The following is a 27,984-nucleotide window of genomic DNA, read 5'->3' on the forward strand; positions in this document are numbered from 1 at the left end:
TTTCTTCTGGGTATGGAGATTTAGAGAGCTTAAGCTGTTTTAATTGTATATATTTGTATGAATTTTTTCCTGAGAAAACTGTAAAGCATAATATAGCTATAGCTGGCTCTATCATGGGTATGATAATGTATCCAGTTTGTCCACAAGAGGTTTTTATTTCAAATTCATAGGCTGCGGCATTCCTTAGACAGACCTATTTCTAAGCCCGAAGGAAGGTTGAGTCTTGGAGGAAGCAATGCGCTGAACATCTGGTTGAAATGAGCTTGTCTTTCAAAGTCACTTAACACTTGTTGACAATACAAGCAACAGTTCATTTAGAAAATGAGGGGAATGAGTCTGTAGACTAAAGTGGCATGCCAAAAATCTGGCAGTCATCTTTCTGGTTAATAAATGTAGGATTAGAACTGTCTTTTTCTGAAAATCCTGAGCTGTCTCGTTCTCCCCAACTATTGAGCAGAAACGGCTGGGATAGCTCACTCAGTGGTTTGCCACCATGATGTTAAAACTCCATATTGTTGACAGCGTAAAACACCCACACTTCTCTCCTAAATTGAGAGAGTCTTAATTAGTTTAATAACTGATTCTTCTTTGACTAAAAACAACAAGTATTGCTGCCTTACTTCTTCCTTTGACACTGTCCTTATTTGATTTGTTAGGTTTCAACAAATCAAGTAGATTTTCAGATTTGGTTTCTTAAAAGGCAAGACAAAAATTACATTTTATCAAAATAAATTGAAAGCCCATTTTTTTAAACACTGACTGGACTTCATACACATAAATATATATGAAACATATAAAAAATTGCTAATAACTCAGCATTTACTGTTTGAAAACAGAAGGGGAAGTAGAGGCTGAAGCTGTTAGTCGCTGTATAACCTGTGTTAGCGTTGAGATGGAGACCTGTTGATTCGTTTGTTTGTGGGATTGGCAGGAGGTGAGGAGATTAAAATTCCCCATATGTAAACCTGGCAGTTTGGACATTTCAGTTGTGATTTTGATATTTCTGAGTTGGTGCAAATACATGGTGAGTCAAGCAAATTTATTGGTTCAGGGAGAGAAGAATGGTCATTCTCTTCTAGTGACATTCAGAAGTTAGTCTGAATGACTAACAGTTGACAGTGGACATTTTAAAGTTAAAAAAAGTTGAAAGGCTCCACCTGTCTGAATTGTAATTGTAAAAGGTAAGTCAGATTCCTGGTACATTTTAAAATATATTATTTAGCTTCAAGAACTGGCGTTTTCTTCCTTTTTGGTATCTGCCTACAGCTACTAGGCTTTATCTACCATAATGACAGCTGATATTAACAGGACTTACCAAATTTATCAATATATTTTTTATTTTGCAGCACTGGACACTATTCTACCACGCTGATGGCATTTTAACTATAGTTGTCAAGTTTCCCAAATTTTAACTGAAGAAAACCCTAAGAAATTTATACTTGAGGACAAAAGTGTAACTCCACCAATTAACAGGTCAGTATCACCCCCATCCCCACCATCCTAAAACAGTTGCACTGTCGTTCACTTATATTTCAGGCAAAAAATTAAAATTCCGAGTATTGACATTAGGTTTGAGTAACTAGGAACTGCTAAACTTGAGTGTTAATAAAGAAAGATCATTAAAATATGCAAAAACATTAATGCTTGAGTTACACAGCTGTGGCCCTCCTTTTTCCTTCTGTGTAATACATTTTTTAATGTTTATTTTTGTTTATTTTCATCTATTTGAAAGAATAACAAGGAAAGAGAGATATCTTTCATCCACTTGTTCAGTCCCCTACTTAATGCCAGGATCTCAGAACTCTGTCTAATCTTTCATGTGGGTGGCAGGGTCCAAGCAACTGGTCAGTCTGTGGCCTCCCAGCTTGCATTAGCAGGAATCTGAATTGGAAGGGGAGTGACCAGGATTCCAACAGACACCCCACATCAGATGTAGGAATTGTAAGTGGCAGCTTAACTTGCACCACAACACCACCTCCTTCCTTATAATGTTTATGTTGTAGCCACTTCATGCAGTTACTATGCTGAAGTTGACACACATTGGTAAAATTTGTATGCAGAAGTGATTTATAGAGATCACAAGCAAGAAATTATTTTGCCAGTGACAAACTTTGTTCTTGCTTCAGCTGGATTACTTTATAATTAAAGTGACTCTGAAGATTTAAATCTATCTGAGGATACAGATATATACACAGTGCTAGCCTTGAGAATATATATCACACTGTACATACTTTGATTTAGATAGTTTTAGTTCTTTATATATTTTACCTCTTCATTTTCACTAACAACTAAACCTTGATTTTTTTTTTTAATCTGGAATGTTAGACTAGAACCAAGAAAGACTTTAGAGACTAACTAATCTTTTATTTTACCTGTTCAAAAATGGTGTAATTTCCTCAAGGCCATGTAACTGGTCAGTGACAGAGCTGAGACTAAATTTCTGTGCTCCTCACTTTCAGCCTATTTTGTTTTACTTGTCTGTACTTTATTACAGACATAGTTTGGGGTCTGTAATACATAAAGAATGTTCAAGGTCTGTGCAGATATTGAGAAGAGAGTCCCGGGTAGACACTGTCACTTTTAGCCCTGTTCCTAAGCTCAGTTGATTTACCGTGTGCTGCTGTTATTTATAGAACCCTTTACCACATGCTCATTATCTGCTCTACATAATAGGAGGGGAGAACAGTAAATGATAGGATATTTCCTCTACCTTATAATCTCCCTGAGGGAAATAAAAATATGAAACCATGAGGAATGGGGGTGCTTATCTAAGAAAACAGTGGATTCACTCCAGGACGTGCCACATTTTTCAGGTACAGTTCCCAGCTACAAAAGGGCAGTGGAAGATTTCTGATGCTGTTGATATGGGCTACTCTGAATTATACTACTCTCTTTCTTAACATTCTTTGAAAAATCAAAGAAGATAGTAACTATTAGTAATTAAAACAGGGTGGGCTTCTGGTGCATAGCTAAGATACCATTTTGGATGCCCACATCCCATGTTCAGGTGCCTGGTTAAACTCCTGGCTCCAGTCCTGATTCCAGCTTAACACACATCCTGGTAAGCAGCAGGGCTCGAGTATTTAGTCTGGATTGAATTCCTGGTTCCTGCCTCAGTCTGGTCCAACTCAGGCTGTTTAGGATGGAAAAATGAATCTCCTTTTCCACCCTTTCAAATAAATAAAACATTTTTATAGAGTTATCCAGTTATTTAGCTGGTATCTTCGATTTGATAAGATAGTCTGCATTTATTAACGCAATCTTCACAGTAACCTGTGAGATTGCATCATTGTCCCCTCACAGCAAAGAAAACTGAGAATTAGAAAACTTGCCCTGTCACACAACTTAGCACAAAGCCTTGTGCACTTTCCAATAGGCCATTTTACATTCTATGTAACGTTATTAGCCTGATGGAATTTTTATTTTATTTGCTTTTCTTTAAAAAAAATAATTGTTATTATAGGAATCAAGATGACAGAATAGAGTAAGGACACAATTAAACAGATGGAGAAACATTAGCTAGTGTGAAGCAGAGAGGGCACATTCCAGCAAATAAGATAGGACAAAACAACAGCAGAAGGATCCCTGGAGACTGACACAGGAAAGCAGCAAAAACGATGGTGTGGTGGTGCAGTGACCGATGCCCAGTGGCATTCAGCAAGTGACAATGTGAAATGCTGCAGCAACCAGAATTCCACTAGAACAAGGTGTGAAGGAACGTTCACCAGGAGCTCAGGGGATGACCCTGGACAAAGAACTGCCTGTTCTGCTGGTCTGTTTGAATTGAACAGGAACAGAGACAGAGCAGCAGGTCCCAGATAGGCAGTGCGGGAACAGAATGAATTTCAGCCCCCTAGAGCTCAATCCGGTGCCATTTTGTTTAAGGAGGCAAAGGCTATGAGGGCAGGACTACATGTGCAGTGAGCTGGAGTCAACTCATTTCTGGATCAATGAAGTACAACAACGTGACATCCTATAGGTTCCACCCAAGATGATAGGTCCAGGTAGCCCTCAGACCTGATGTCCAGCAGATCAAGAACTCTAATAATGGCACATCAGACACCATTTTGTACAGTGTGGCAAAGGCTGTATGACTGCAGGGACAATGAGCTGTGCATGCACCGAGCTGGGAGTGAACTCACTGAGCTCAGTGCATTGCACTGGTCCCACAGGGAAAATAATACTGACTTTGGCATCATATGGGTCAAAATAGGTCTAAGTGGCCCTGAGACCTAATGGCCAACAGGTTCTGACAAGATCAGCACCAACAACAGTCTAGTTATATAGGATTTCTGGTGTCTCCCTAATCCTGGAAACTACTTGAATTAGAAGTGGGAGAAAGGTTATACAGACAACAGTACAGCCTCAGCATGGTATCGCAGGAGGAGCAGACTGGTGAGCCAGGAGCTGGGGCTACAGAGACCATGGTGGATGTCTAACAAAAGAACCAAGACCTGGAACTCATTGGAGGAAGTGGCACAAGTGACTGCTAACAAAGAGCCGTGCACCACTACAATAAGCAAAATAGAATTGTAGACCTGTGGGTGACACAGCTTAGAAACCTGCCCCAAGGAGAAGAATCTGATAAGAAGTACAGTGACCAAGAGCAAAAGAAGACATAATGATACAATGAATATTACTGAAAACTGTCCTGCAAAGGAGCAAAAGCCTTTGCCAGCCTCAAAGTTAACTGAAGAATACGGTCAAAATGGGGGATACAGAATTCACAACACCTGTTATAAAGCTTCTTATCAACAATGAGAAACACATAAAGCAGGAGTTCAAAGAAAAGTATTCAGGAATTGAAAGACACTATTAAAAGGCCAAATATAAGAGTTATGGGAGTCCCAGAAGGTGCAGAAAGAGAAGCTGGGATTAAAAGTGTATTCAATGAAATAATAAGGAAAAACTTCCCTAATCTAGAGAAAGAATTGGGAAACAGCATTTAGGAGGGGAACAGAACAGGGTTGACCAAGAGTGACCTTCACCAAGGCACATGATAATCAAGCTCTCTTCAAGATAAAGAAAAGATCCTTAAATGTGCATGTGAAAACATCAATTGACATATAAAGGCAGTTAAATTCACAGGAGACCTCTCAGGGGAAACTACAGAATGGAGTGATACATTCCAGGTTCTAAAAGCTAAAAATTGTTGACCCAGGATAACGTACTCAGCAAAGTTTTCCTTTAAAAATGAAATAAAATGGGCCCGGCGCAGTGGCGCAAGTGGTTAAAGGTCCTCGTCTTGCACGCCCGGGATCCCATATGGGCGCCGGTTCTATCCTGGCAGCCCCCCTCCCTTCCAGCTTCCTGCCTGTGGCCCGGGAAAGCAGTCGAGGACGGCCCAAAGCTTTGGGAACCTGCACCCGCGTGGGAGACCCGGAAGAGGCTCCTGGCTTCGGACCGGCATAGTATTGGCCCGTTGCGCTCACTTGGGGAGTGAATCATCGGACGGAAGATCTTCCTCTCTGTCTCTCCTCTCTGTATATCTGCCTTTCCAATAAAAAAATAATAAAAATAAATCTTTAAAAAAAATGAAATAAAATTCTTCCATAGTAAAGAAAAATTAAAAGAATATGCCTCCTCCAACTTTGCCGTACAAAGGAACCTAAAGATGTTCTCTTGACAGAGAAAAGGAATAGCGCCCACCAAAACCAAAGACGAATGTGAAGAACATTCCAGCAAGGTAACAACAGAAGAGTAAATCAATGAACAACCCAATCCTAAAATGACATAACCAAATTACTACCCATTCGTATCAACCCTGAATGTAAGTGGCTTAAATACATCAATCAGACATCATAGATTAGTAGACTGGATTAAAAAGCAAAACCCATCTATTTGTTGCCTACAGGAGACACATACCACTAACAAAGATCAGCAGAAACTGTATCTCATGGATTTGATTTTTTTTGTTTCATCTCTTCAAAAACTCATTTTTTTCAGTGACTCATAGATCATACAGTAGCATCATTTTCTTCAAGAAAGTTCTTGATTTTCTTTTTAATTTCTTCAGTGAAACATCAGTCATCCAGTAGCATGTTAACTTCAAGGCACTGCTAATTTCTTTTTTCTTCCTATTATTGATCTTGTTTTATGGCTTTTCATTCAAGGGGATGTATGGTAACTATGTAATGGAGACTGTTATATCCAGATGTGAGGATACAATGCAGTATGCATCTCTACTTCCAGATCAAAGATGGACTCCCAATAGAATTGTTAACTATATTTTGACAATAGAATGCTGGACTCTCTGCCATTGTCCATGCCTGCAATGATGGACCTATGACTGCGTATAAAGAACTATACTACAGTAATAACATAGGGAAATTCAGTGGGAGGGAAGGAAATTGGGGAGGGGATAAGGGAAATCCCAAGGCCTATGGGACTGTATCATAAAGTGATAATAATTTTAAAAAGAAGTAAAAAAAATAATTGTTATGAGGCACGCCTCAAATACCAAAGTGAGAATCACTTACTAGTTGAGAGACTTCACAAAGTTAACTATTAAAACTTAGGTCACACTGAGGCTGTTTTACTGTGTGATAAAAAATCTTGTGTGTCATGTTCTGAAACAGTGAAAGTAGTGAAGCTTGCATTCTGTCCATGTTCTCTTTATGTAAAGGCAGTGGCTCTGGAAGGAATCAGAAAGCATTCTGTGTGCCTCCACAACTTGGTAAGGAGTAGTTCCAGAAGGTGTGTGAACTTGTCATGTTGTCACTCAATTTCAGGGGAACTATGTGAGAATGGCAATGTGGAAGTAGAAAGTGGGTGAGGGGAAACAGCAGTTGCACTACTTTGCAGATGGTGAAATGTGTCTGTGCCCACACACTGATCTGAAGGCCCTGAGATTTATTGCAGGTATGAGTGTGTGTTTGGCCTGCGAGAAATTAATCTATAGAAAGGAGTGAGTTTGGGACCCGGCAGCGTGGCCTAGCAGCTAAGGTCCTCGCCTTGAAAGCGCCGAGATCCCATATGGATGCACGTTCTAATCCCGGTGGCCCTGCTTCCCATCCGGCTTTCTGCTTGTGGCCTGGGAAAGCAATCAAGGATGACTCAAAGCTTTGGGACCCTGCACTCGTGTGAGATACTGGGAGGAGGTTCATGGATCCTGGTTTGGATTGGAATAGCATCGGCCGTTGCGCTCACTTGGGGAGTGAGTTATCGGATGGAAGATCTTCCTCTCTGTCTCTACTCCTCTCTGTATCTGACTTTCCAATAAATAAATAAATCTTTAAAAACAAAAAACAAACAAAAAAAGGAGTGAGTTTGTGCCAATTTGCCTTTAGCAGCTATTTCAAAAGATGGTTGGTAGAAATGTAAGTTGAATGAAGTTGAATTCAGTTTGTAATTGCCTTGCCAATTAAGATGCTTAAACAAAGTATTTTAAGAAGTTTTTTGTAAGAATAGACTTGTATGTTATTGTATTCAAATCTGTTTTACTATGCAGAGTACAAATATTGTGATTGCTGCTGTGAAAATAGACAATTGAAAAGAAAATTTTCTCCTTTATTCCCACCAATCTTCATCTCAGACAGCATTTCCAATTTCATTTTAACCAATTAAAGTGGGATGTCAGAATGTTTTGTACACTGCTTCGGAATTTCCTTATCTGAAATTGGGAGATCTTGCATGATCTCACAATTCTTCAGTTAATGGTTGGTATTCATTGTAACACTATTACATGAACTTCTGGTGAACAAAATGCATGACCAATTCTTTCAGAGACCTTGAGTGTTCATTAGTAAATGTGCCCAAATGAAGATGACCAAAGTTGTGCTTTTTGAGTGGTGAGGGGGTCAGTAACACAAGTGAGTTTTATTTTCTCTTACTGTTCAGTTTATGATGAACCATGGAAAGCTACTGTGTTATAACTCCTCTTACAGTAATCCAGACTGCAATCATTGCTCTTGTTAGTCTCCTTTTTTTCCCTTTGGTTTTATCAGATCAACCCTGCCTTCTGTAGATTATCTGATGACTGTCTTTGTTTCAGGCTGACAGAATGAATCTGGAAAAACTCAGCAAGCCTGAACTCCTGACGCTATTCAGTATTCTTGAAGGAGAGCTCGAAGCAAGGGACCTTGTGATAGAAGCTTTAAAGGTATGTCCTCGTTTCATGGGCGATCAGTTGCTCTACTAAGGTGTTGTAGCAGTCCCCATTGCAGGGGAAGGGGACCCCTAGTGATGCTTCCTGGAGGCAGCCACCCCTGTGCTATAACTCGGGGGCCCTGGTGAAGCCTTTCCACCCCTTCAATACTTCCTGTTCTCTCTTTGGGAAGTCTAGACCTGAAACCCCATTCTTTCAGTTTAGCAAGCCTCAGCGGTTTTTGAATGTTGGCTCCTGCCAGAGCTTCCTGAAAACTCTAAGATAAATGCACCCATGTTTACCCAATCAGGATATAATGCCTGACAGATCAAGGACCCCAAGAAAGTATCCATGGACTCTCCAGACACCAGATTAAGAACTCTTTCTTTTGTTGAAGTGTTTGATATTCGTTAGGGTGCAGGGGTGGGGGACATCGGACGTGTGTCGAGGCAAAAGCGGGGAGGAAGAATATGAAAACTCTTAAGGTCTGAGTGAAGGGATACCGGAGTGTGTAAATCTTTTCGAGTGTCATGAATCCTTTCTGCTTAAACAAGTGGTTCTCCCAGTCTGCCTTGACAGCATATTTGGGTAGGAAAGAAAAGACTTTAAGGGTAACCATGTGTATGGTGGGAATATGATCTTCCCAAAAGGAAAGGAGAGCCGAGCAGAGAGGTGCAGTGTAAGCGTGCTGGAAAGAGTCGCTCCTGCAAGGCGCAACTAAGTCAGCCCAGTTGATCTTAAAGTTCACTTAATGAAAGGTTTCAGAAGTAAGTTTTCACACTGCACAAAATTTTCCTAACTCCTTGTTGAATAGAAGGAACACACATATTTTCATATGAAGTCATTTTGTTGAAGATTCTTTTGTAGCAACAAAGAACATTTTCTCACTGTTATTCTTGGGGACCTTAGGAAATCAGTAAGGTAGTCAATAATTGAGTTCATAAAGAAAGCTGTATCTTATATATATATATATATATATTGAATTTTTGGATTATGCAGTACAATATCGTATAGACTGGGATTTCCCCCCACAAGCTCCCACCCCCAAACAGGCGGTTTTCTTGTTTGCATTTGTTACCATTTTACTGCAATGGTATAGTCCTTTATAAGGAATCGTAATTCCATCAGTCTAAAAGTTGTATCTTTAGTTTTCTTTTATTTTTTTTCCATTTCCACACTGATTTAGGTTATACCCGTTCATTTAGTTGTATCTCTGTAGTCTTTTATTGGATTACTCTGAGATGATAATTGTACTCAAAATAAAGTTTCAATTTATCGAAATTATTTAAAGTAAAACACTGTGTTTTTTTGGGCCCAGTGGCGTGGCCTAGCAGCTCAAGTCCTTGCCTTGAAAGACCTGGGATCCCATATGGGCCCCAGTTCTAATCCCAGCAGCCCCACTTCCCATCCAGCTCCCTGCTTGTGGCCTGGGAAAGCAGTCGAGGACGGCCCAAAGCTTTGGGACCCTGCACCCCTGTGGGAAACCCGGAAGAGGTTCCTGGTTCCCGGCTTGGGATTGGCGCAGAACCAGCCATTGCGGTCGCTTGGGGAATGAATCATTGGATGGAAGATCTTCCTCTCTGTCTCTTCTCCTCTCTGTATATCTGACTTTGTAATAAAAATAAATAAATCTTTTTTTAAAAATGTATTTTTTTAAAGCCAACTAAAAAAAACTGGCATTTTTATCTGGTATGTCTTGGGGTAACTACTGCTTTTTTTGTTTTCTCTGGCTGTGTTTTCATGCGTAGTAAGTACTGTGCAGTGGTTCTGATCTTCCAGAGTCTGTGAGGCAGTTCCTTTCTAACATGGAAACGTAGACGCTGCCTTATGGCTTTCTTGGGGACCACACATGGATGGCCTTGACAGGTGTCTGGTTGCATATGTTCCAGTCCTCTGCTGAGTTCTGCTCATCATGCCACTATGCGTAACTGTTCTTCATCAAGTTACTCAGCCTGTCTAGAACATAACTTCCTAATCTGTATTGAGAATACATTATTTTTTTGTAAGAATTTTTTTTTTTTTTTTTTTTTTTTTTTTTTTACAATTTACTCATTTTTATTGGAAAGTCAGATATACAGAGAAGAGGAGAGACAGAGAGGAAGATCTTCTGTCCTCCGGTTTACTCCCCAAATGGCTGCAACAACCTGAGTTTAGCCAATCCGAAGCCAGGAGCCAGAAACTTTTTCCAGATCTCCCACGCAGGTGCAGGGTCCCAAGGCTTTGGGCCATCCTTGACTGCTTTCCCAGGCCACAGCAGGGAGCTGGATGGGAAGCGGGGCTGCCGGGATTAGAACCAGTGACCATATGGGATCCCAGCGACTGCAAGACAAGGACTTTAGCCACTAGGCTGCTACACCGGGCCCAAGGATACATTGTTAAAACACATTTATATAAAACACTTTCTAGTTTGCATAACATTGCAAATTCTACAGTGGTGTAGGATTCATTTATTTTTACCCTTTTATTTCTATCCTGTCAGCATTATGTTACATACTACCTGTCTGACAAGCACTCAGTGGTTGCTGGTTGTTTGATGGCTGTCTCTGATGTGTTCTGAGCAGTGCTGAGTTTTTGATGATCCGCCTTGTCGACATGGATAAAAGTAAACAGCAGCTGGTTTTTTAGCCACTTTCATGGACCTTTCCTCTGTCACTCTTAGAGGTTTCTTTATCCTTCCCTGTAAATTCATGAAAATCCTATTCAATTTCTCATAATTGAGTTCCATTAGTATTGCCAGTAGGCTTGACCTTAACTCAGGATACTCTTCCCTTACTTAGCCCATCTTTGTTTGAATTGGGTGTAGTTTGAGCTGTGCCTAAGCTTCACCCCTAGTGCCTGTTCTCATTTCCTTCTCCTGCTTCCCATCTGCCTCCGTTCCTTCATGATCGGTGTGGGGAGGGACAATGGCTGCCTGTATGGAAAAGTGAGAGGATGACATTCTTGTCTCTTTTATGGTTCTATCAGGATGACCGCCACTTTTCAGCCATAGAAATTGTATGGACCGAGAGCACCCAGTCATTCCATGATCAGCACTCAGCATAGTCCCTGCCAGACCGATACTCAATAAATGTTTATGGAACAAATGAAATAACTGCCGTTGCAGCCTGTTGCTCTAAAACACTGATTTCAGAGCGGATGTTGTGCAGCTGGATCTTCCTTGCTGTGTGACATGCCGCCTCCTGGTTTTCCTGTGGGCAGATGCTGAGATGTGTATTGCACATGTTTTCCTGAGATCTGCTTTTTTTCTGCATGAATCCAATTCTAGTGAGTGTAGTCAGCTTCTAACCAGCTGAAGGAGCAGCTCAAGAGGTGAAGAGCTGTGACTAAGGAAGCATTTTGATGGAAGAGGCCATTCTGAAACAGGCACAACTGTTACATAGTTTGCATACAGTCTGCAGATGGTAGAGGTAGACTGATGCTTACACTCTGTGCAGTTTTGGTGAAATGAATAGCCGCACCCAAGGTGACACACCTTGAATCTGTCGCCGATGAAATTGGTGGCAGCTGCATTTGAGGACAGCAGCTGCCATGTTGGATTCCTTAAGCTAAGGTGATCTGCAGGACTACTTTTTTGCTTGGTTGGTTGGTTATGAAACATATCAAGATGTTACTGAATCACATAGCTTTTGCTTAGCAACAAATACCTGTTGAACTGTTTGGTCTCATGTGGAAACTTTTTTTTTTCTTTTTTTCTTTCAGTATTCATTTTTTAAGTCATGCTTTTAGAGAAGGTTTTGGTCTTTGTTTTAACTATCAATGACTGGTTTTCTCTTTCTCTTTTGTTTTCATTTTAAAAAGCTTTTCTTGTTCTTTTTCTCCTCACTGTCAAAATAGATTTTTTTTCCTGGATTTAAAATCTGTTCTTCAGTTTGTATCTGAACAAAACCATGTGGTTCATTGCCTCTTTTCAATGAGTAATAGGTCACACAAAGAAGGTTAGATTTCTTTAGTGACATACTATAAAGTCCCCCTAGTTTGTAAGTGGATCCTGCCTATTAAGTTAGAATTGTGGAAAAAAAAAAGTTTGATTCATCTTTCCAGAATTTCTGCCAAGAACAGATTGCAGCTGTACCCTTGTAGGGTCCTCGTAGTCATGTTCTCTTTCTACCCCAAAGCCACCTCTGTGGCAGCCAAGGGATGTTTGGCACAGACCCAGGGAAGCCAGTAGGAAATAATCTAATATTATTTCTGTTGTTTTTGAAGTCTGTTTGTTACAGAGACCATTTATATTGTGTTTGGTCCCCATTAAACTTGATATGGCTTGTTTTTCTGTTTTAGAAGGATCATGTCAGAGAAAAAGGTCTTTGTAAAAGTCTTTCCCTTCAGCTACTTTCTGAATGAGAGTATGATAAAAATCCCCTGTTTAGTGAGAGCAAATTACATTATTGGTGACTGTGTGGGAGAAGCCAGAGAAGAGGGGGAGAACCACACAGTTCAGTGAGAGAGCCAGGAGAGGCTAGGGAATGGTTTGTGACCACCCCAGAAGAGAATGAGAGAACCTTAATCAACAGCCATTTTAAAATTCTGGATATAGATTTTCCTGCTAATAAAACTGAGGTTAAGTAGTTTTCTTTTGAATCTGTCAGACTGGGTATTTTATAGCTGCGTGTCTTAGACACTTAGAATACCACTTAGCTGCAATCACATAGAATCTGTCATGCAATTATGGTATCAATTTTTAAAAAGATTTGTTTATTTATAAGGCAGAATGAGAGGAAAAGAGGCAGAAAGAAATGACCCATCCACTAGTTCCCTTTCCAACTGGCCATAACAATTGGGACTGAGCCAGACCAGAGCCAGGAGCTTCCTCTAGATCTCCCACATGGATGCAAAACCCTAAAAATACCTGGACCCATCTTTCACTGCTTTCCCAGGTCCGTCAGCAGTGAGCTGAATGAAAAGTGGAACAGGTGGAACTCAAACTGGCACTCCAATATGGGACGCTGGATGATGGCATTGCAAACAGTGACTTACTTAGCACATTGTACCACAGTACCAGCCCTGTGTGATCGTTTTATATAAAAGCATTCTTAAATTGCTCATACAATGACAAATGATAAATAATTACAACTTGCATGTAAAATTAGCTTAAAGAATCTTGACTTCCTTTCCACGCATGCCTCAATCATAGAACAGGTAAAACTCTTTTGAAGCCTAGGATAGAACTCTATAGTTTCGGGCCAAAGACCATTGCAAAACTTTATAAGCAAGAAAATTTGCAGGCAGAAATATTATAGACATGACCAAGTAGAAATGTATTTGGAGTGCTAGACAATGTAATATGTCACCCCACAGGTTTAACTTGTGAGGATGTTTTTCAGCAACCAGGGTTGCTTAATGCATGGTGCCACAACACAGTGTGTTTTTTTGTAGGTGAAGTGATTGGTATCTTATTCCTGTTCTTTATTAAATAAAGTCCATACATGAAACACTATATTTTCAGGAAAAAGCCATAAAGATAATTATAAAACTATTTACAAGAACATTCAGTTATAAGAACAGAAGCTCTGCACTTAATTGTGGTAGATTTCAGACAAATCAATTTACCCTGTAAGCTTTATCTGCAAAATGTTTGTCTATTATTAGAGCTAAATGAGAGTAAATACTAATTGCGGTACTGGTTCACATTCACTGTTAGTTATTGCTATTAGAACACAAGTTTTAAAGTCCATTCATCTAGAAATAGAAGAAGGTGGGTGTTCCTACTTTCCCATTAAGTGTTAGTTGTTACTGGTGATGCTTTTATGCCTTTAGGGCGTTGGTGGTTTTGAATTGCTCAAGCCTCACCCCCATAACTAAAAGCATGTATTTATTTTCATACAGCTGAAGGATTACAGGTGTACACTGGGGAATGGACAGATATTACATTAATAGTTCTCTCTCTCTCTCTGAGATTTATTTATGTGAAAGGCAGAGTTATAGAGAAAGGAGACTGAGAGACAGAGATCTTCCATGTGCTGATTCATTCCCCAAATGGGCTTGGTCAGACCGAAACCACCAGCCAGGAGCTTCATCTAAATCCCCTATGTGGGTGCAGGGGCCCAGACACATGGGCCATCTTCTGCCATTTTCCCAGGTGTGTTAGCAGAAGCTGGATGGGAAGTGGAACAGCTGAACCTTGAAGCAGTGCCCAAAGGGCAGCACCTCAGCTGGTGCATTTTCCCGCTGTACCACCACACTGGCTCCACTCCCTGCTAGTTGTACAATGAAAACAGACTTCGTAGCCATACTGGAGAGGTCTTTTTTGCAGAATTGGTTTTTGGGCATTTTTTTTTTGTCTGTTAATTTCAATTGTTTATTCCTCTGTTGCTAGATTTGGCATATTGTTAATTTTTTGGTTTTTAAATGCATCTATCTGGGGCACAGAGCTATATTATATATAAAGTCTTGAAATTTGGTGTGTCTTGCAGGGGGACACCACCGCCTGCCCCTGGGGTCCTTTTTTATTTTCTGAAAATCACTCTTTGGGACTGCTGTCCTCGCTGCTGGGGGCATATGCCCCAGCCCCTGCACCACCCCTGCTGCTGCCTGGGCAGGGGTGGGGCACGGTGCCTGTAATTATTAAACATGAATTCAATTTAAAAAAAATAAATAAATGCATCTTTATAAAGTATGATTGATATGCAGTAAACTGCATGTTTGATTTATATAAATTGATAAGTTTTTACACACAAAATCTTCTGTGAAGCCATTGTTTCAGTAAAGGCAACAAGTGTATTCATTGCCTCTGAAGCTTGCCTTGTGCACCCTTGTAACCCGCGCTGCCTCTCTCCAGGCCGCTGCACCTTGCTGCCAGACAGTTGACCTGTTCTTGGGCACTGGAGATTAGCTCGCATCTATCAGAATTTTGTTATTTTTGCCTGAAGTTTTCATTCATCATAATTGATACTCATCATGTTGTATGTATTGATGGCTCATTTCTTTTTAGTATTTCACAGTTCATCTGTTGCTTTTCTTCATTTCAGTCTATCTCAAATAAAGCTGCCATGAACATTCATAAATAAAATTTTTTAATGAACACTTTTGTTTCTTTGGGATAAGTATCTAGGAACGGAATTACTCTTTTATAGTAGGTGTGTTTTCCAACATGCTTGTGCCATTCCAGTTATTCTATGTCTTCATCAACATTTGGTATGGCCAGTCTTTTTAATTTTTAATAGTTGTATAATAACTCTCTGTGATTTTAATTTGCATTTCCCCACTAACTAATTATGGTGATATCTTTCCATGTATTTATTTGCCATTTGTATTTTTTCTTTGGTGAAATACCTGTTAGAACCTTCTGCTCATATTTTTTAATTGAATTGTTTGTCATCTCATTATTGAGTTCTAAAAGCAAGTTTATCAGATAAGTGCCCTGCAAATGTTTTCTCCCAATATGGTGTGGCTTATTTCATTCTCTTTTTATTATTATTGTTATTATTATTATTACTTCATTCTCTTCTAACTATTCTTTTTACAGTTAAGATGGTTAACTGTTAGATTAACTGTACAGTCAATTATTTGTGTATTCCAAAATCATTCAGAGTTGAAGTCTTTGAACCATTAAAAAAAACCTTAACATGTGAGGTAATGCTTATATTAATTAGATTTGACCATTCCATGATATATACCTATTTAAAGGCATCATTTGTTGTAGAGAATAAATGCATTAAATATTTATTAGTTTTAAAAAAAGATTTTAAACAAAAATTAGTCATAATTTAGATCAGGAAAGAGCAAATGCGTCTTGTTCAGTGTGGTTGGGGATGGTGTGCAGGTGGTCAGGAGAATGGTGGAGATACTGTCTTGGATGTGTAGGCATTGAGCTAGTCCCAGGTCTCAGCCTTGGCGCTGTCCCCGAGCACAACTTCCTGCCAGCTGCACCAGGAGGCAGCAGGTGATGGCTTGGGTGCTTGCATCTTTGTCAGTCATTTGAAACACTCAGATTGAGTTCCCAGCTTCTGGCTTTGGCCTCACCTATCCCTTTCCACTGAAAGCAACTGGGCATGAACCAGTGATGAGAGCTCTGCCTGACTGTCCGTTTCTCCATTTTCTTCCCCTACTTTTAAGGGGGGGAAAAAAAAGAAAGATCTGTATCTTTGTTCTTTTGATTCTGTGTTTTGAAAAGCAGTTTTTCATCTTAATAAAGTCTAATTCATTAAAAAATATTTGTGGGTTAAATTTCTTCCTTTTTTGTTTGGTTTTCCAGTGATTCTTGGAATTTTACGTTGTACACTTAAGTCTACAGTGTGTGTGTGTGTGTGTGTGTATGCAGATGAATATTCAGTTGTTCTCGCTCTTTGTTGAAAACCGTCATGGCCGTGTGTGTCATGGTCATCCCTCTCTTCCTAGGCTTGTTTCTGAACCTTGTCTGCTTTGACGCTAATGCTGTATGCTCTCGACTGTCATGGCCTTGTAAGCCTAAATTCAGGTAGTGTTAGTCTTCCTACTTACCTTCTTCTTAAAAGTCATTTTCTTCACTCCTGGTTTTATCTCGTTAATTTTAGAATCAACTTCTCAGTTGGATTTAGGTTGGAATTGCATTGAATGTGTGGATCACATTGAGGAGAATAACATCAGTTTCCTTATTCATGACCGTGGTGTAACTCAGCATTTGTCTTCCGTAATTTCTGTCAGCGGAGCTTTTAGTTTTCAGTGTACAAACCTTTGCACATCTTCTGCCAGAATTATCCCCAGGTTCCTGATTCCAGCTTCCTGCTGATGCACACCCCGGGAAGGTGGCTGTGGCAGACCTGAACTGAGCCCCCTGCTCCTGGCTTTGACTCCAGGCCCTGCCCTGGCATGTTCAGCCACATAGGCTCTCTTTCTCTCTCTCTGATAAATGTTTTAAGGACAGGAAAACCTTGAATTTAGGGAAAAGTAAACACTTATTTTATGCATACTCTAATATGAAGATACTAGAGGTTTTTTTGTTTTGTTTTGTTTTTGTTGTTTTGTTTTGTTTTGTTTTGTTTGTAATTCCAAATAGTATGTGTTAGGTAAACCTTGCTCAGCTAAGTGAACAAAAAGATCTGACAATAAAAAGGTAAAATACATACTCCTCTATGGACTGCACCATGAAGGTGAAGAGAATCCCACATTTTCATACATTTTTAACTCTATTTTAAAATCTGTTTTTAAAATATCTATGTATTTATTTAAAAGGCAGAGCTGCAGAGAGAGGGAGAAGGAAGGGCAGAGTGCGATCTCTCATATGCTGCCTCACACCCCAAAATGGCCACAATGATTGGTGCTGGGGCCAGGAATTACATCTGCATCTCCCAGAAGGGTGACAGGGGCCCAAATATTTGGACAGTCTTCCACGGTTTTCCCAAGTACTTTACCAGGGAGCTTGAGCAGGAGTGGAACAACTGAGACTCAAAGCAGCACTCCAGTACGGGATGTATCACAGGCAGCGGCTTGACTCTCTATGCCACAATGCCGGCCCTGTCACTAAATTTAAAAACACTATGTATGTTCTTAGACCTATGCTATAGAGTTTATGTGCAAGGATATCTGTTGCACATTATTCAGAGAAACAGAATGCTAGGAGCAACTTTAGTGTCTGTTAGTACAGGTCTGATAAAGTAAATTGTGGAATGATTGTGCAATAAAATGTTAAAGAGAATGAGAATAGATCTTTGTGTATAACACAGAACAGTCTCCCAGATATAAGTGGAAAAATAAGTTATAGAACAGTTTGCATAGGGGAGAAAAACAGATGAAGTTGGCACTGGCGAAGCCAGAAATACATCTCACAAAGGCCCTTCCTTCCTTCCTCTTGGCATGGTTCCCTTGAGAGTGGTATGCCCTGGAGGGAGCGTGAGCTTAGCAAGAGAAAAGTCTCCAGGTCAGCAGTGGCCACACCAGCAGAGAAGAGCCCAAAGAAGCAGGTGCTACTCTTCATACAGACAGGCATGTATGTACACGGTGCTTCTTAAATTGAGGCTTTATGAACGAAAGACTGCATTCTTAAGTGATTAAGCATCTTTTTTCTATTTAGAAAAACATTGAATCCCATATGTAACAACTAGTTCATAAAAATAGTTCTTTGGTATTGCCTATTTGCTGTCTAACTTTTTGTCACATCTTATCCATCGTGAACATTTTCAAAATTAGCATTTTGGGGTTTTGAAAGTGAAGGTGCCAGATGAAAAATCATATTTCTTGTTTAACTGACTTCTTCCTGGGGACTTTTAACTGGAGGGGAGTTACACCTTTTTGGGGAAAAAAGAGGGGCAACTCAGCTTATAAAATGAGAACACACAGTTCTCCAGCAGCCAGAGATTTCAGAAAAAATTTATAGCCTCATTTATTCAGGCTGAAACTAAAACAAATAAAAAAGGGAAACAGCTTATTCCTGTTACTTTGAGTTCCGCTTATTGTGTCTCCCTTGTATATGTTGGCCCTGTGATTTGGAATTAATCAGAGGATATTTCTAGATTCCCCTGGAAAGAGAAGCAAAAGAAAACATAGACCTTGCATTTAAAACTAAAACTGATCCCTACTTAATGCTTCAGTTCAGCTAGTTACAAGAATATTTTGGAAGAAAGGAGGAAACCCCCTTGTGATGCTTATTGAAAATCTTTATAGAAAGAAAGCGCTTTTTTTAGATTGCATTGGGAATTTCATTACATGAGAGATTATTTCTTTAGAAGCCACACTGTAATAGTGTTCTGTTTTTTGAAGCTTTTCTCATATGTGCACAAGGCTGTTCACCGCTGGGGCCAGTGCTGTTACCCAGAAGGTAAAGCTACCTGCAGCGCCGGCATCCTGTACGGGCACTGATTTGATTCGAAGCTACCCCACTTCCGATCCCGCTACCTCCTAATGGCCTGGGAAAGCAGCAGAAGGCCCAACATTGGGCTCTGCCATCCACATGGGAGACCCAGATGCAACTCATGGCCCTGGCTCAATCCTGGCCTTTGAAGCCATTTGGAGAGTGAATCAACAGATGAAAGAAAACTGCAAATAAACTAAATGTCTATCGATAAAATCTGGTTAAAGAAACATCATTGATACGTAATACCTGTCTTTAATGAAGAGAAAAGCTATCTATTGACTCAGAAAGCACTCTAAGACCATAAGTGAAAGCAAAATGGTTTTACAAGATATTCATATATAATCACACACATTATATATTCTTAGAAATGGCGCAGAAGCACACCCAAATCACTAAGACCTTTTAGAGAGGAAAGAGCATTGGTTTATGGTCAGAAAGAACTTTAGTACTTTATAGTTAAGATTTTTATAAGAAAATATTCACTTAGTAATGAAGAAGTTAAAGTTATTATTGTGAGAGATATGGTTTTAAGCTAGGAGCTGGGGAAAAGCTTTACTGTCATATAAGAAGTTTATACTTTTCATATAAATCTCTATTTTTTAAATTTATTTGAAAGGCAGAGATATGGATCTGCCATGTTCTGATCACATTTCCCAAATGCCACAACAGCCAGGATTGGGCCAGGTTAAGGCAACAGGCCCAAAACTCAGTCCAGGTTTCCCACATGAATGGCAAAAACCTCAGCATTAGGAGCTGGAGCCAGTACTCAAATCCAGGCATTCCAGTGTTGGGTGCTGGCATCCCAAACAGCACCTTAACTTGAATGCAAAATGTCCACCTCAGATCTCTGCTAATTTTAGAATATAGTTAGTGAGTGTAGTGTAATGGACTTACTGCTTCTGTATCCTGAAATTTTTTTTCCCCAAGAGAACAAATTTCTACTTCCCAAAATCTGCTTTTGTGTAGACTATTTAAAATGTTATTCTTCTGAAGCAGATTCCTTTACAGACTACATAAGCATGATCAGCTACATGATCGAAATTTCAAGTGATTTTGGTGTTAGCGCAGGGAACCTACAACCTTTGAAGCATTGTCCCACCTGAAGTTTCGTATGTGTGGTTCTTAATATTCCATCGCTTCCCAGACGTGGGAACTCAAGCTGCACTTGGCGAGTTCTAAGATATGCATTGCTCAAAAAATATTCAGTTTAATCTAGTACCTAACATAACAGTTTGCTTATCGAAAAACTGAATTTGTTGGTAGAAATGAGTACTGGGGTTGTATTGCTATTATTAAACTTTGAAGACTCTTACTGATGGGAAAGTTCTGGAGTTCTAATAAGACCTTCTTTCCCTGTATTAGCCTATTCAGGAGAAGCATTCATCCCTGGACTCCTCTTCCCACTGTCTCCCTGCTTCCTCCTGACTCTGCCTTCTGCTGTTGCAGTTGCTGTCCTGGACTTAAAGCCTATTTGGACTTGTCTGTATACTGTTTTCAAAAAATCTCAGTCCTGCCTTTCTTCTGAACCGCCACTCTATCCTGCTCCTTCTCAAATGTCATTCGTACGGCTGCCTCTGGTTTCTCATTACTCATTTGCTTAGGGTTCCGCATTCAACTGAAATTCAAGTGTTTGACATTATAAGTAACCTGCTAAGACTGGTCATCATTGGATTATGTAACTTTTTCTTCAGCATGTAACAGTGTTGACCATCCTGCTTTTTAAGCTTCTTTCTCCTTGGTTTCTGTGTCAGACTTGTCTTGTCCTTGTCAGACTACTTTTAAAACAGTTCCTGTATCTTCAGTTTCTGGGATCCATCGCTTCATCCCCATAAGCAGTTGTCCTAAAATAGCCTATTAGGCAGTTTTGTATCTGTACCTGGCATAATGTAGTGCATAATGTAGCAGAACTCGATTGCATAAAATAGATGCTCCTTCAGGACCTTATTCTCAGCACAGTCTCATCTTCACCTGTTCAGTCTCCTTCTTCTTCTTCTTTAAGATTTATTTATTTTTATTTGAAAGACAGATTTGCAGAGATGGAGAGATCTTCCGTCTGCTGGTTCACTCCCCAAATGGCCAAGAGCCTCTTCCAGGTCTCCCATGTGGCTACAGGGACCCACGGACTTGAGCTTTTCTCTGATGCTCTCCTAGCCCATCAGCAGGGAGCTGGACCAGAATGGAGCAGCCAGGACCTGACCTGAAGCCCATATAGGGTGCTGGCCCCTTTCTGTCATGATTTCATCAGTTCCATGGATTTCAACAGATAGTTAACTCCAAGATTTGGTTTTTCTCCTATCACTACAACCATATACCCCAGCGTTTTTTGGTTTTTTTTTTTTTTTGACATTTTTACCCAAATACCCCATGTCACAATCTCAGCATCCTTCCCTAACAACCTTTGTCCTGTGCCCTCTGTTTGATTGACAGCTTCACCAACCACCCACTCACCTGAGCTCAATATGTCAGATTGTCCTTTTCCTTTTGTTACTCCACATATTTTCAAAACCTCTTGTCTCTGCTTCCAGAATATCTTTTTGAATGTGGTTCCCTGTCTGTCCTCTTACATTTTTTTTAAATATTTATTTTATTTTTTGGAACGTCAGATATGCAGAGAGAAGAGACAGAAAGGAAGATCTTCCGTCTGTTGATTCACTCCCCAAGTCCTGCAATACCCAGAGCTGAGCCAATCCGGAGCCAGGAGCCTAGAGCCTCTTCTGGGTCTCCCACACAGGTGCAGGGTCCCAAGGCCTTAGACTATCTTCCATTGCTTTCCTAGCCCATAAGAAGGGAGCTGGATGGGAAGGAGGGCTCCCGGGATTAGAACCAGTGCCCATATGGGATCCTGCCACATGCAAGGGAAGGACTTTAGCCGCTAGGCTACCTCACCAGGCCCCTCTAAGACATTTTGACTTTAGCTCTTAACTGCTTTTCCACTCATCAGTAGATCTAGCTTCCTAATACTCTGGTTTTTTGTTGTTGTTTTTTTTATGATGTATTTATTTTTATTGGAAGGGCAGATCAGATTTATAAAGAGAAGGAGGGACAGAGAAATATACTTCATCTGCTGGTTTACTCCCCAAGCGGCTGCAACGGCCAGTGCTGAGCTGATGCAAAGCCAGGAGCCAGGAACTTTTTCCATGTCTCCCACGCGGGTGCAGGGTTGCAAGGCTTTGGGCCATCCTCGACGCTTTCCCAGGCCACAATCAGGGAGCTGGATGGGAAGTAGGCACCTCTCCTTTTACAATGTGTTTACTTATATTCTGTCTGTGGGTTTTATTTGTTTTCATTTGGAACTTTTTTGTTTATTTCTGGCTTTCACTAAATCCTCGTCATCCCCTTTTTGTTTTCCAAATGGATAACTCTAAGTGCTTTTCTCTTAATATCTCCCTTTCAAACTTCTCAGTCTTGGGTCCTTCCTCTCTTCCATCGGGCATAGGACTGTCTTGTGCATCTTGGATCTGAGTCATTCGAGGACAGTGCTGAAACAAAGCCTCAGATGCCCCAGAAGAAGGCCAGTTCTGTTAGGGGGCTGGGATTCAAATGGGAAAAGGATCTTAATTATCCCGTTGGTATCTAGGGACATTTAACGTTTCCTAGTGACAGTGAGCTTTTTGGCTCGGTGATTAACGAGCTGTGTGGGATCCCTATGTCCTGCTCAGATCTGCCTGCGTTTGAGTCTCAGCTCTGCTTCTGTGTCACTTCCCTGCTAAGGTGCATCCTAGGAGGAAGCAGGTAACGCCTCAAGTATTTAGATTCCTGCCACTGGATCTTTATTACTCTCCACCCATTTTGCTCTCTAGAGAAAATGTTCTTTCCCTAATTTGAACCCTGGTCTGTCTGCATTACCATTGGTTGAAATGAAATACATGAGGCTGCCGTGACCACAGAGATTGCCCTCCCAACCCTTGACCTGTGACATGGGCCAGTTCTTGCTCTGAATGTGTCATAGATAGGACTCAGCTCTGTCTTACGTCAGTTTGATTACACTGCCCTCACTTCTGTTTGCCTGCCTTGGCAGCTTGCTCCCACCATCGTGTGGCACGAGCCCCCTTGTTCATGTTACCCCATCTCTGCTCTCTCCCCACCCTTCACTTTCCTATTCCTTAAAAAACTTGCCAGAGTGACCACTTTGTCCTTTTCAGCCCACCTAGGAATCTCTTCCCGGGGTCTTCACTTGGGCCACTTGGGCCGTATCATGTCTCTGTGTGGTATCAATCTGTGTAATTTAAGGACCTTGCTTCAAACCAGTTCCAGAGTTAAACTCATCCCAAAACTTTATGGCTTCACATTCGCCCTTCAGAGAAGCCCCTCCTGGAGCGGGGGAAAAAATACCTTCCACTTCTATCATAGTGAGGTCTTTTTTAATACTTTAACACTGAAGCTAGTTTCTGCACTGGCAATAACAGAGCGTGAAAGGGGCTGAGCACATCATGAAGTTTGCCAAGTTCCCTGGGATGCCTTAAACTCTCCTGCACAGCTACAGGCTCTGGGCTGGGTCCTGTCGTGCAGTGCTTACACACAAGTCTGGGGATGTGTCCCATCCCCACTGTTTCCTGTGATTCATGAATTTGCTGATAGTCCCATTTATCTGCCAGAACCCACCCACTTCCAGGGCTGGCCCTTTCCTTCCTATTCCTGATGAACCCAAAGTCTGAGTCTTAGAAAGTCCTGAGCAAACACATTCTACTTGTGCTCCTATGAACATGAATGATTCTGTTTAGGACACATTGGTAAAGCAGAGGCAACTTGTTCATTTGCTGCTATAAGGTTTTAAGCGCCTTGAGGGCCAAGAGCTACTTCTTACGTAGTCAAGTCTGTATTCCCACACCATCTCCTAACTCTACATACTGTACCCTGTAGCCATTAGTTTTCAATAAAAGCACCTGAAGACCATCCAGATGCCTGGGAAATTTTCACAGACTGGTCCCGGCGCAATGACGCAAGTGGTTAAGGTCCTCACCTTGTACGCCCGGGATCCCATATGGGCACCAGTTCTAATCCCGGCAGCCTCACTTCCCATCCAGCTTCCTGCCTGCGGCCCGGGAAAGCAGTCAAAGACGGCCCAAAGCCTTGGGACCCTGCACCCGTGTGGGAGACCTGGAAGAGGCTCCTGGCTTCGGATTGGCTCAGATCCAGCCATTGCGACCACTTGGGGAGTGAATCATCGGACGGAAGACCTTCCTCTCTGTCTCTCCTCTCTGTATATCTGCCTTTCCAATAAAAATAAAATAAATCTTTAAAAAAAAAAAGGAAAAAGAAATTTTCGCAGACTTCTTTAATGATATACCTGCAGCACGGGGTGTTTTGTGTTTTTTAATGTTTTGCGTAACTTATGTCAGGCTAAACCTCTGCTGCTTTGTAGATTTATAACATTTGTAACTTTAAAATAAAATTAATCGGGTCTGACACAATAGCCTCGTGGCTAAAGTCCTCACCTTGCACATGCCAGGATCCTATATGGGCTCTGGTTCATGTCCCCACAGTCCCACTTCCCATCCAGCTCCCTGTTTGTGGCCTGGGAAAGCAGTTAAGGACGGTCCAAAGCCTTGCAACCCTGTACCCACGTGGCTCCTGGCTTCAGACTGGCTCAGCTCTGACCATTGCTGCCACTTGGGGAATGAATCATTGGACAGAAGATCTTCCTCTCTGTCTTTCCTCCTCTCTGTATATCTGACTTTCCAATAAAAATAAAATAAAAAGTAAAATAAAATAAATCATTTAACTAATTCTGATTATCTGTCACTTTGATTAGAATTTAGAAATTTACTACACGTATTCCTTAAAAAAAGTAGATTTAGGAATCAGATTTCTTGGGGGTCTTCATTCTGTTCTAGTGTTTTGCAAAGTTTGTTGACAGTAACATGTAATAAAAAGCAGACTTTACATTGTGATCAGGGGGCCATACCACACATATGCCCACTTACTTTCTGACTGGTTTGTGAGCTGCTGATGAAGATGGGTTATACTGCAGTGTACTCCTCCGAGTCAGTCAGTCAGCCAAACTATTCAGTACTTGACAGTGTGCCGTTTATTGCTCATCTCCCTACTTAATTACCTTCCTGCCCTTGGTAAGTCTCATGTTAATCATCAGTTTCCTCTGTCGAGTGGCGAGGACAGTGCTGCGTGCTCCCGGAGGAGTGTCTGACAGTAAAACACTCGCACTGCTGGGCAGGTCTTAGCACTGCTGTTGTTTCCATGTCATCATTCTTCAAATCAGGAGCATCTGCTTCAGAAGTGCTGTATTCTTGTATACACAGATTTCAAAGTTTTTCTACACCAAAATAAACTTACTGTCTCATTTCCTGTGAACTTTTTGAAGTACCCTTACACAAAGCATATGCCACATGCAATTTAATTTTCCCTTTTACTTTCCTTATATGAGTACTTCAGTAAGTTTATAGCAAAATGCATATTATTTAGAAAGTAAGCACACATTACAAACCTTTTTACACAAACTTGTCCCCCAGTTTCCATGTTTCACAAAGTTGTTTGAAGTACCCATATCTACGTTTCTCGCTAGAGCTATAATTTATGTGTAAGGACATGCACACATCTTGTTAGCAGTGAGTTTTGACAAGCGTACACACTCATGCAGCCCTTACCCCTGCCTTCTCTCCTAAGACACAAGACATTCTCCTCATACCAGAGTCGCCTGAGCCCCTTCCCAGCCACTCACCCCCCACCTACGGGGCAACTGCTGTTCTAATCTTTTCATTCTAGTTTAGTTCTTTCTGTTCCACACTTTACCTCAATATAGTCACACAGAATATATGCCTTCTTGTTGTTGTGGAATACAGTTGTGTTCAGGTTTAGCAGTGCCTCCATATGTGTGTATCACTAATACATTTTTTTTTTATTACTGATTAGTATACCAGTGTTTGACTATATGACATTCTGTTTTCCTGCTGATTGATGATTTGATTATTTCCATTTTGGCCCACTCTGAATAGATCTGCTTTGGATAGCTGTGTAATTATGTGCTCATTTCCTTTGGGTTTATACTTAGAAGTTGATTACTGCTAGGTATCTGTCTAAGAAATTTGGGGGTTTATTTCTAAAGTGATTGTTCCACTTTATACTCTTACTAGCATTGTGTGTTTTAGTTTTTCTGTATCCTTTGTGACATTTGATGTGGATTGTATTTTGACCGTACTAATGGCTGTACTGTGGTGTTTTATTGTTTTGATTTTTACCTTTTTGTTAAATAATGATTTGAATACTTTTTGCATGTGCTTTTTGGCCATTTGCATTTTTTTGTTCGGTTTATGATTGATCTCTGTTTATATGGTATCTGGTAAGCATAGCTGTCATATTTTAAGAGATGTACAGCCCTATAAAAGAGAGCTCAGAATATTGTGCATTATTAAAAATTACCCTTCTTTTTTCTTGGAACAAATGTGCTCCTCCAGTGGGGATGTTGTAATGGGAGAGCAGGCCTTGGAAAATCTGTGCATCCTGCTCGGCTTCACTATGGGCTTAAAACTGTGCTAATACAGTATTTCAGGAGGTAAATTTTACAATCCTTAATTCATGCTCAAAACATTCTTGCGGTTATCGTTCACTAGTTTGTTTAGTATTTGAATTGCTGTGCGCATTTTCTTCCCCACATCAGATCCTGAATGCGCATATAGTGTGTTTCAGTCAAGTGCGTAGACTGGAAAAAAAGTGAAACAGAAGAGAAAAAGAATATTGCCTGCATTCCATTAGAGTTCTAGGATTTGGGGAGTGTGAGCCCTAGAGCAGCTCGGTTATAAGACATACAGTCTGTGGCTGTTTGTGCTTAACCTAGCCATTTTGGATCCTGAATAGAATTTATTACACTTAGTCAAATGTAAAATGCAATCATCTGCCCTTATTATGTGCATAATCACTTTTATAAATGAGTGTGATTGCAAATAGACCCCAAATGAGATCTTTGAAGCTCATTCTGTTTCAAAGCCAGTTAAAACAGTCTTTAAATCATGAAAATGCTCACTTTTCTTTAATCTCATGTTGGATTTTGCACCAATTTCCAGATAGCAAAGTTTGATTCAAATGGGACCAAATCTTTTGTCATTATCATCAGAATCAAGTTCTCTCTCAACAAGTGAAAGAATTTCCAGACTCGAGGGGTACTTTTACGCCGTTATCATCTTTCCTCAGAAGGGCTGCTTTACTGCCAGTTGCTGAAGCAGCTATTTATAGTTAGCAGGCACTCCAGAGCAGAAATTGACAACTTGTACATGAACGTGATTGCTTTCAGTGTGGTGTTGGTAGCATTAGCATAAACCATCTTGGAATATGTATGCTTTTGACTTTATAACCCTCAACATAAAGATATTCAATTATTTTAAAAGCTCACAGCATTAATGTTATTGATTGTTCTCTAAAGTATCACTTCAGAATTATAAGTAGCAAAGGTGCATTGTAATCCAATTACTGAATAGAAACCCCCAAATTAAATGGGCCTTAATTGTTCACCTTTTGATTTGGAATCACTTTTCACATTAACAGTGATCAAAGAAAAAGAGATCTGTTTCCTGCTTCAGACTGGAACACACCCACGCTCTTAGAAAGGGGCTAAGAGGTGACTGCTTAACAGTTTTTAAAGTTTCTAATAACACAGTTGAAACTTTTGGAAAGCAGATATAGCAAACTCCAAGGATATTATTTGATTTTATTTTAAGCTTTTAGTAAGAAAAATAAATGAGTACAGATGCCTAGTGTGTTTTGTCTGCTGTGATAATGCGCCCTATCATTAAATCTGTCTAAGCGGCCAGTTCTTTTCCTGTTGTCTGAAATTAAACACATCGAGTTCTACAGGGTAGACATCTCGGTTTATAGAGTACATGGGCATTAAAGTAAAATAAGGAAATTGCAATAAACTGATTAATTTTAGGGTTTTTTTTAGACTTTTTAAATTATTTTCATTGGAAAGTCAGATATACAGAGAGAAAGATCTTCACTCTGGTGATTCATTCCCCAAGTGGCTACAATTGCTGGAGCTGAGCTGATCTAAAACCAGGAACCCATAGCTTCTTCTGGGTCTCTCTCCCACACGGGTGCAGGGTCCCAAGGCTTTGGGTCATCCTCCACTGCTTTCCCAGGCCACAAGCAGGAAGCTGGATGGGAAGCGGGGCCCCCAAGTTAGAAC

General features: G+C 40.5%; 1 protein-coding gene across 1 annotated transcript in view; it reads left to right on the forward strand.

Moving 5' to 3' along the window:
* Window positions 1-1,376: 1,376 nt before the first annotated feature.
* CTTNBP2NL (CTTNBP2 N-terminal like) overlaps window positions 1,377-27,984 on the forward strand; it is a 38,467-nt gene continuing 11,859 nt past the window's right edge. The window contains exons 1-2 of the mRNA XM_040998851.1: window positions 1,377-1,473; window positions 7,994-8,101. Of these exons, the coding sequence (XP_040854785.1) occupies window positions 8,003-8,101 (99 nt within the window). The 5' untranslated portion in view covers window positions 1,377-1,473; window positions 7,994-8,002. The remainder of the gene's footprint in view (window positions 1,474-7,993; window positions 8,102-27,984) is intronic.

Source organism: Ochotona curzoniae, unplaced genomic scaffold (genome assembly GCF_017591425.1).
Source record: "Ochotona curzoniae isolate NIBS_2020 unplaced genomic scaffold, NIBS_Ocur_1.0 scaffold_1037, whole genome shotgun sequence".
NCBI lineage: Eukaryota > Metazoa > Chordata > Mammalia > Lagomorpha > Ochotonidae > Ochotona > Ochotona curzoniae.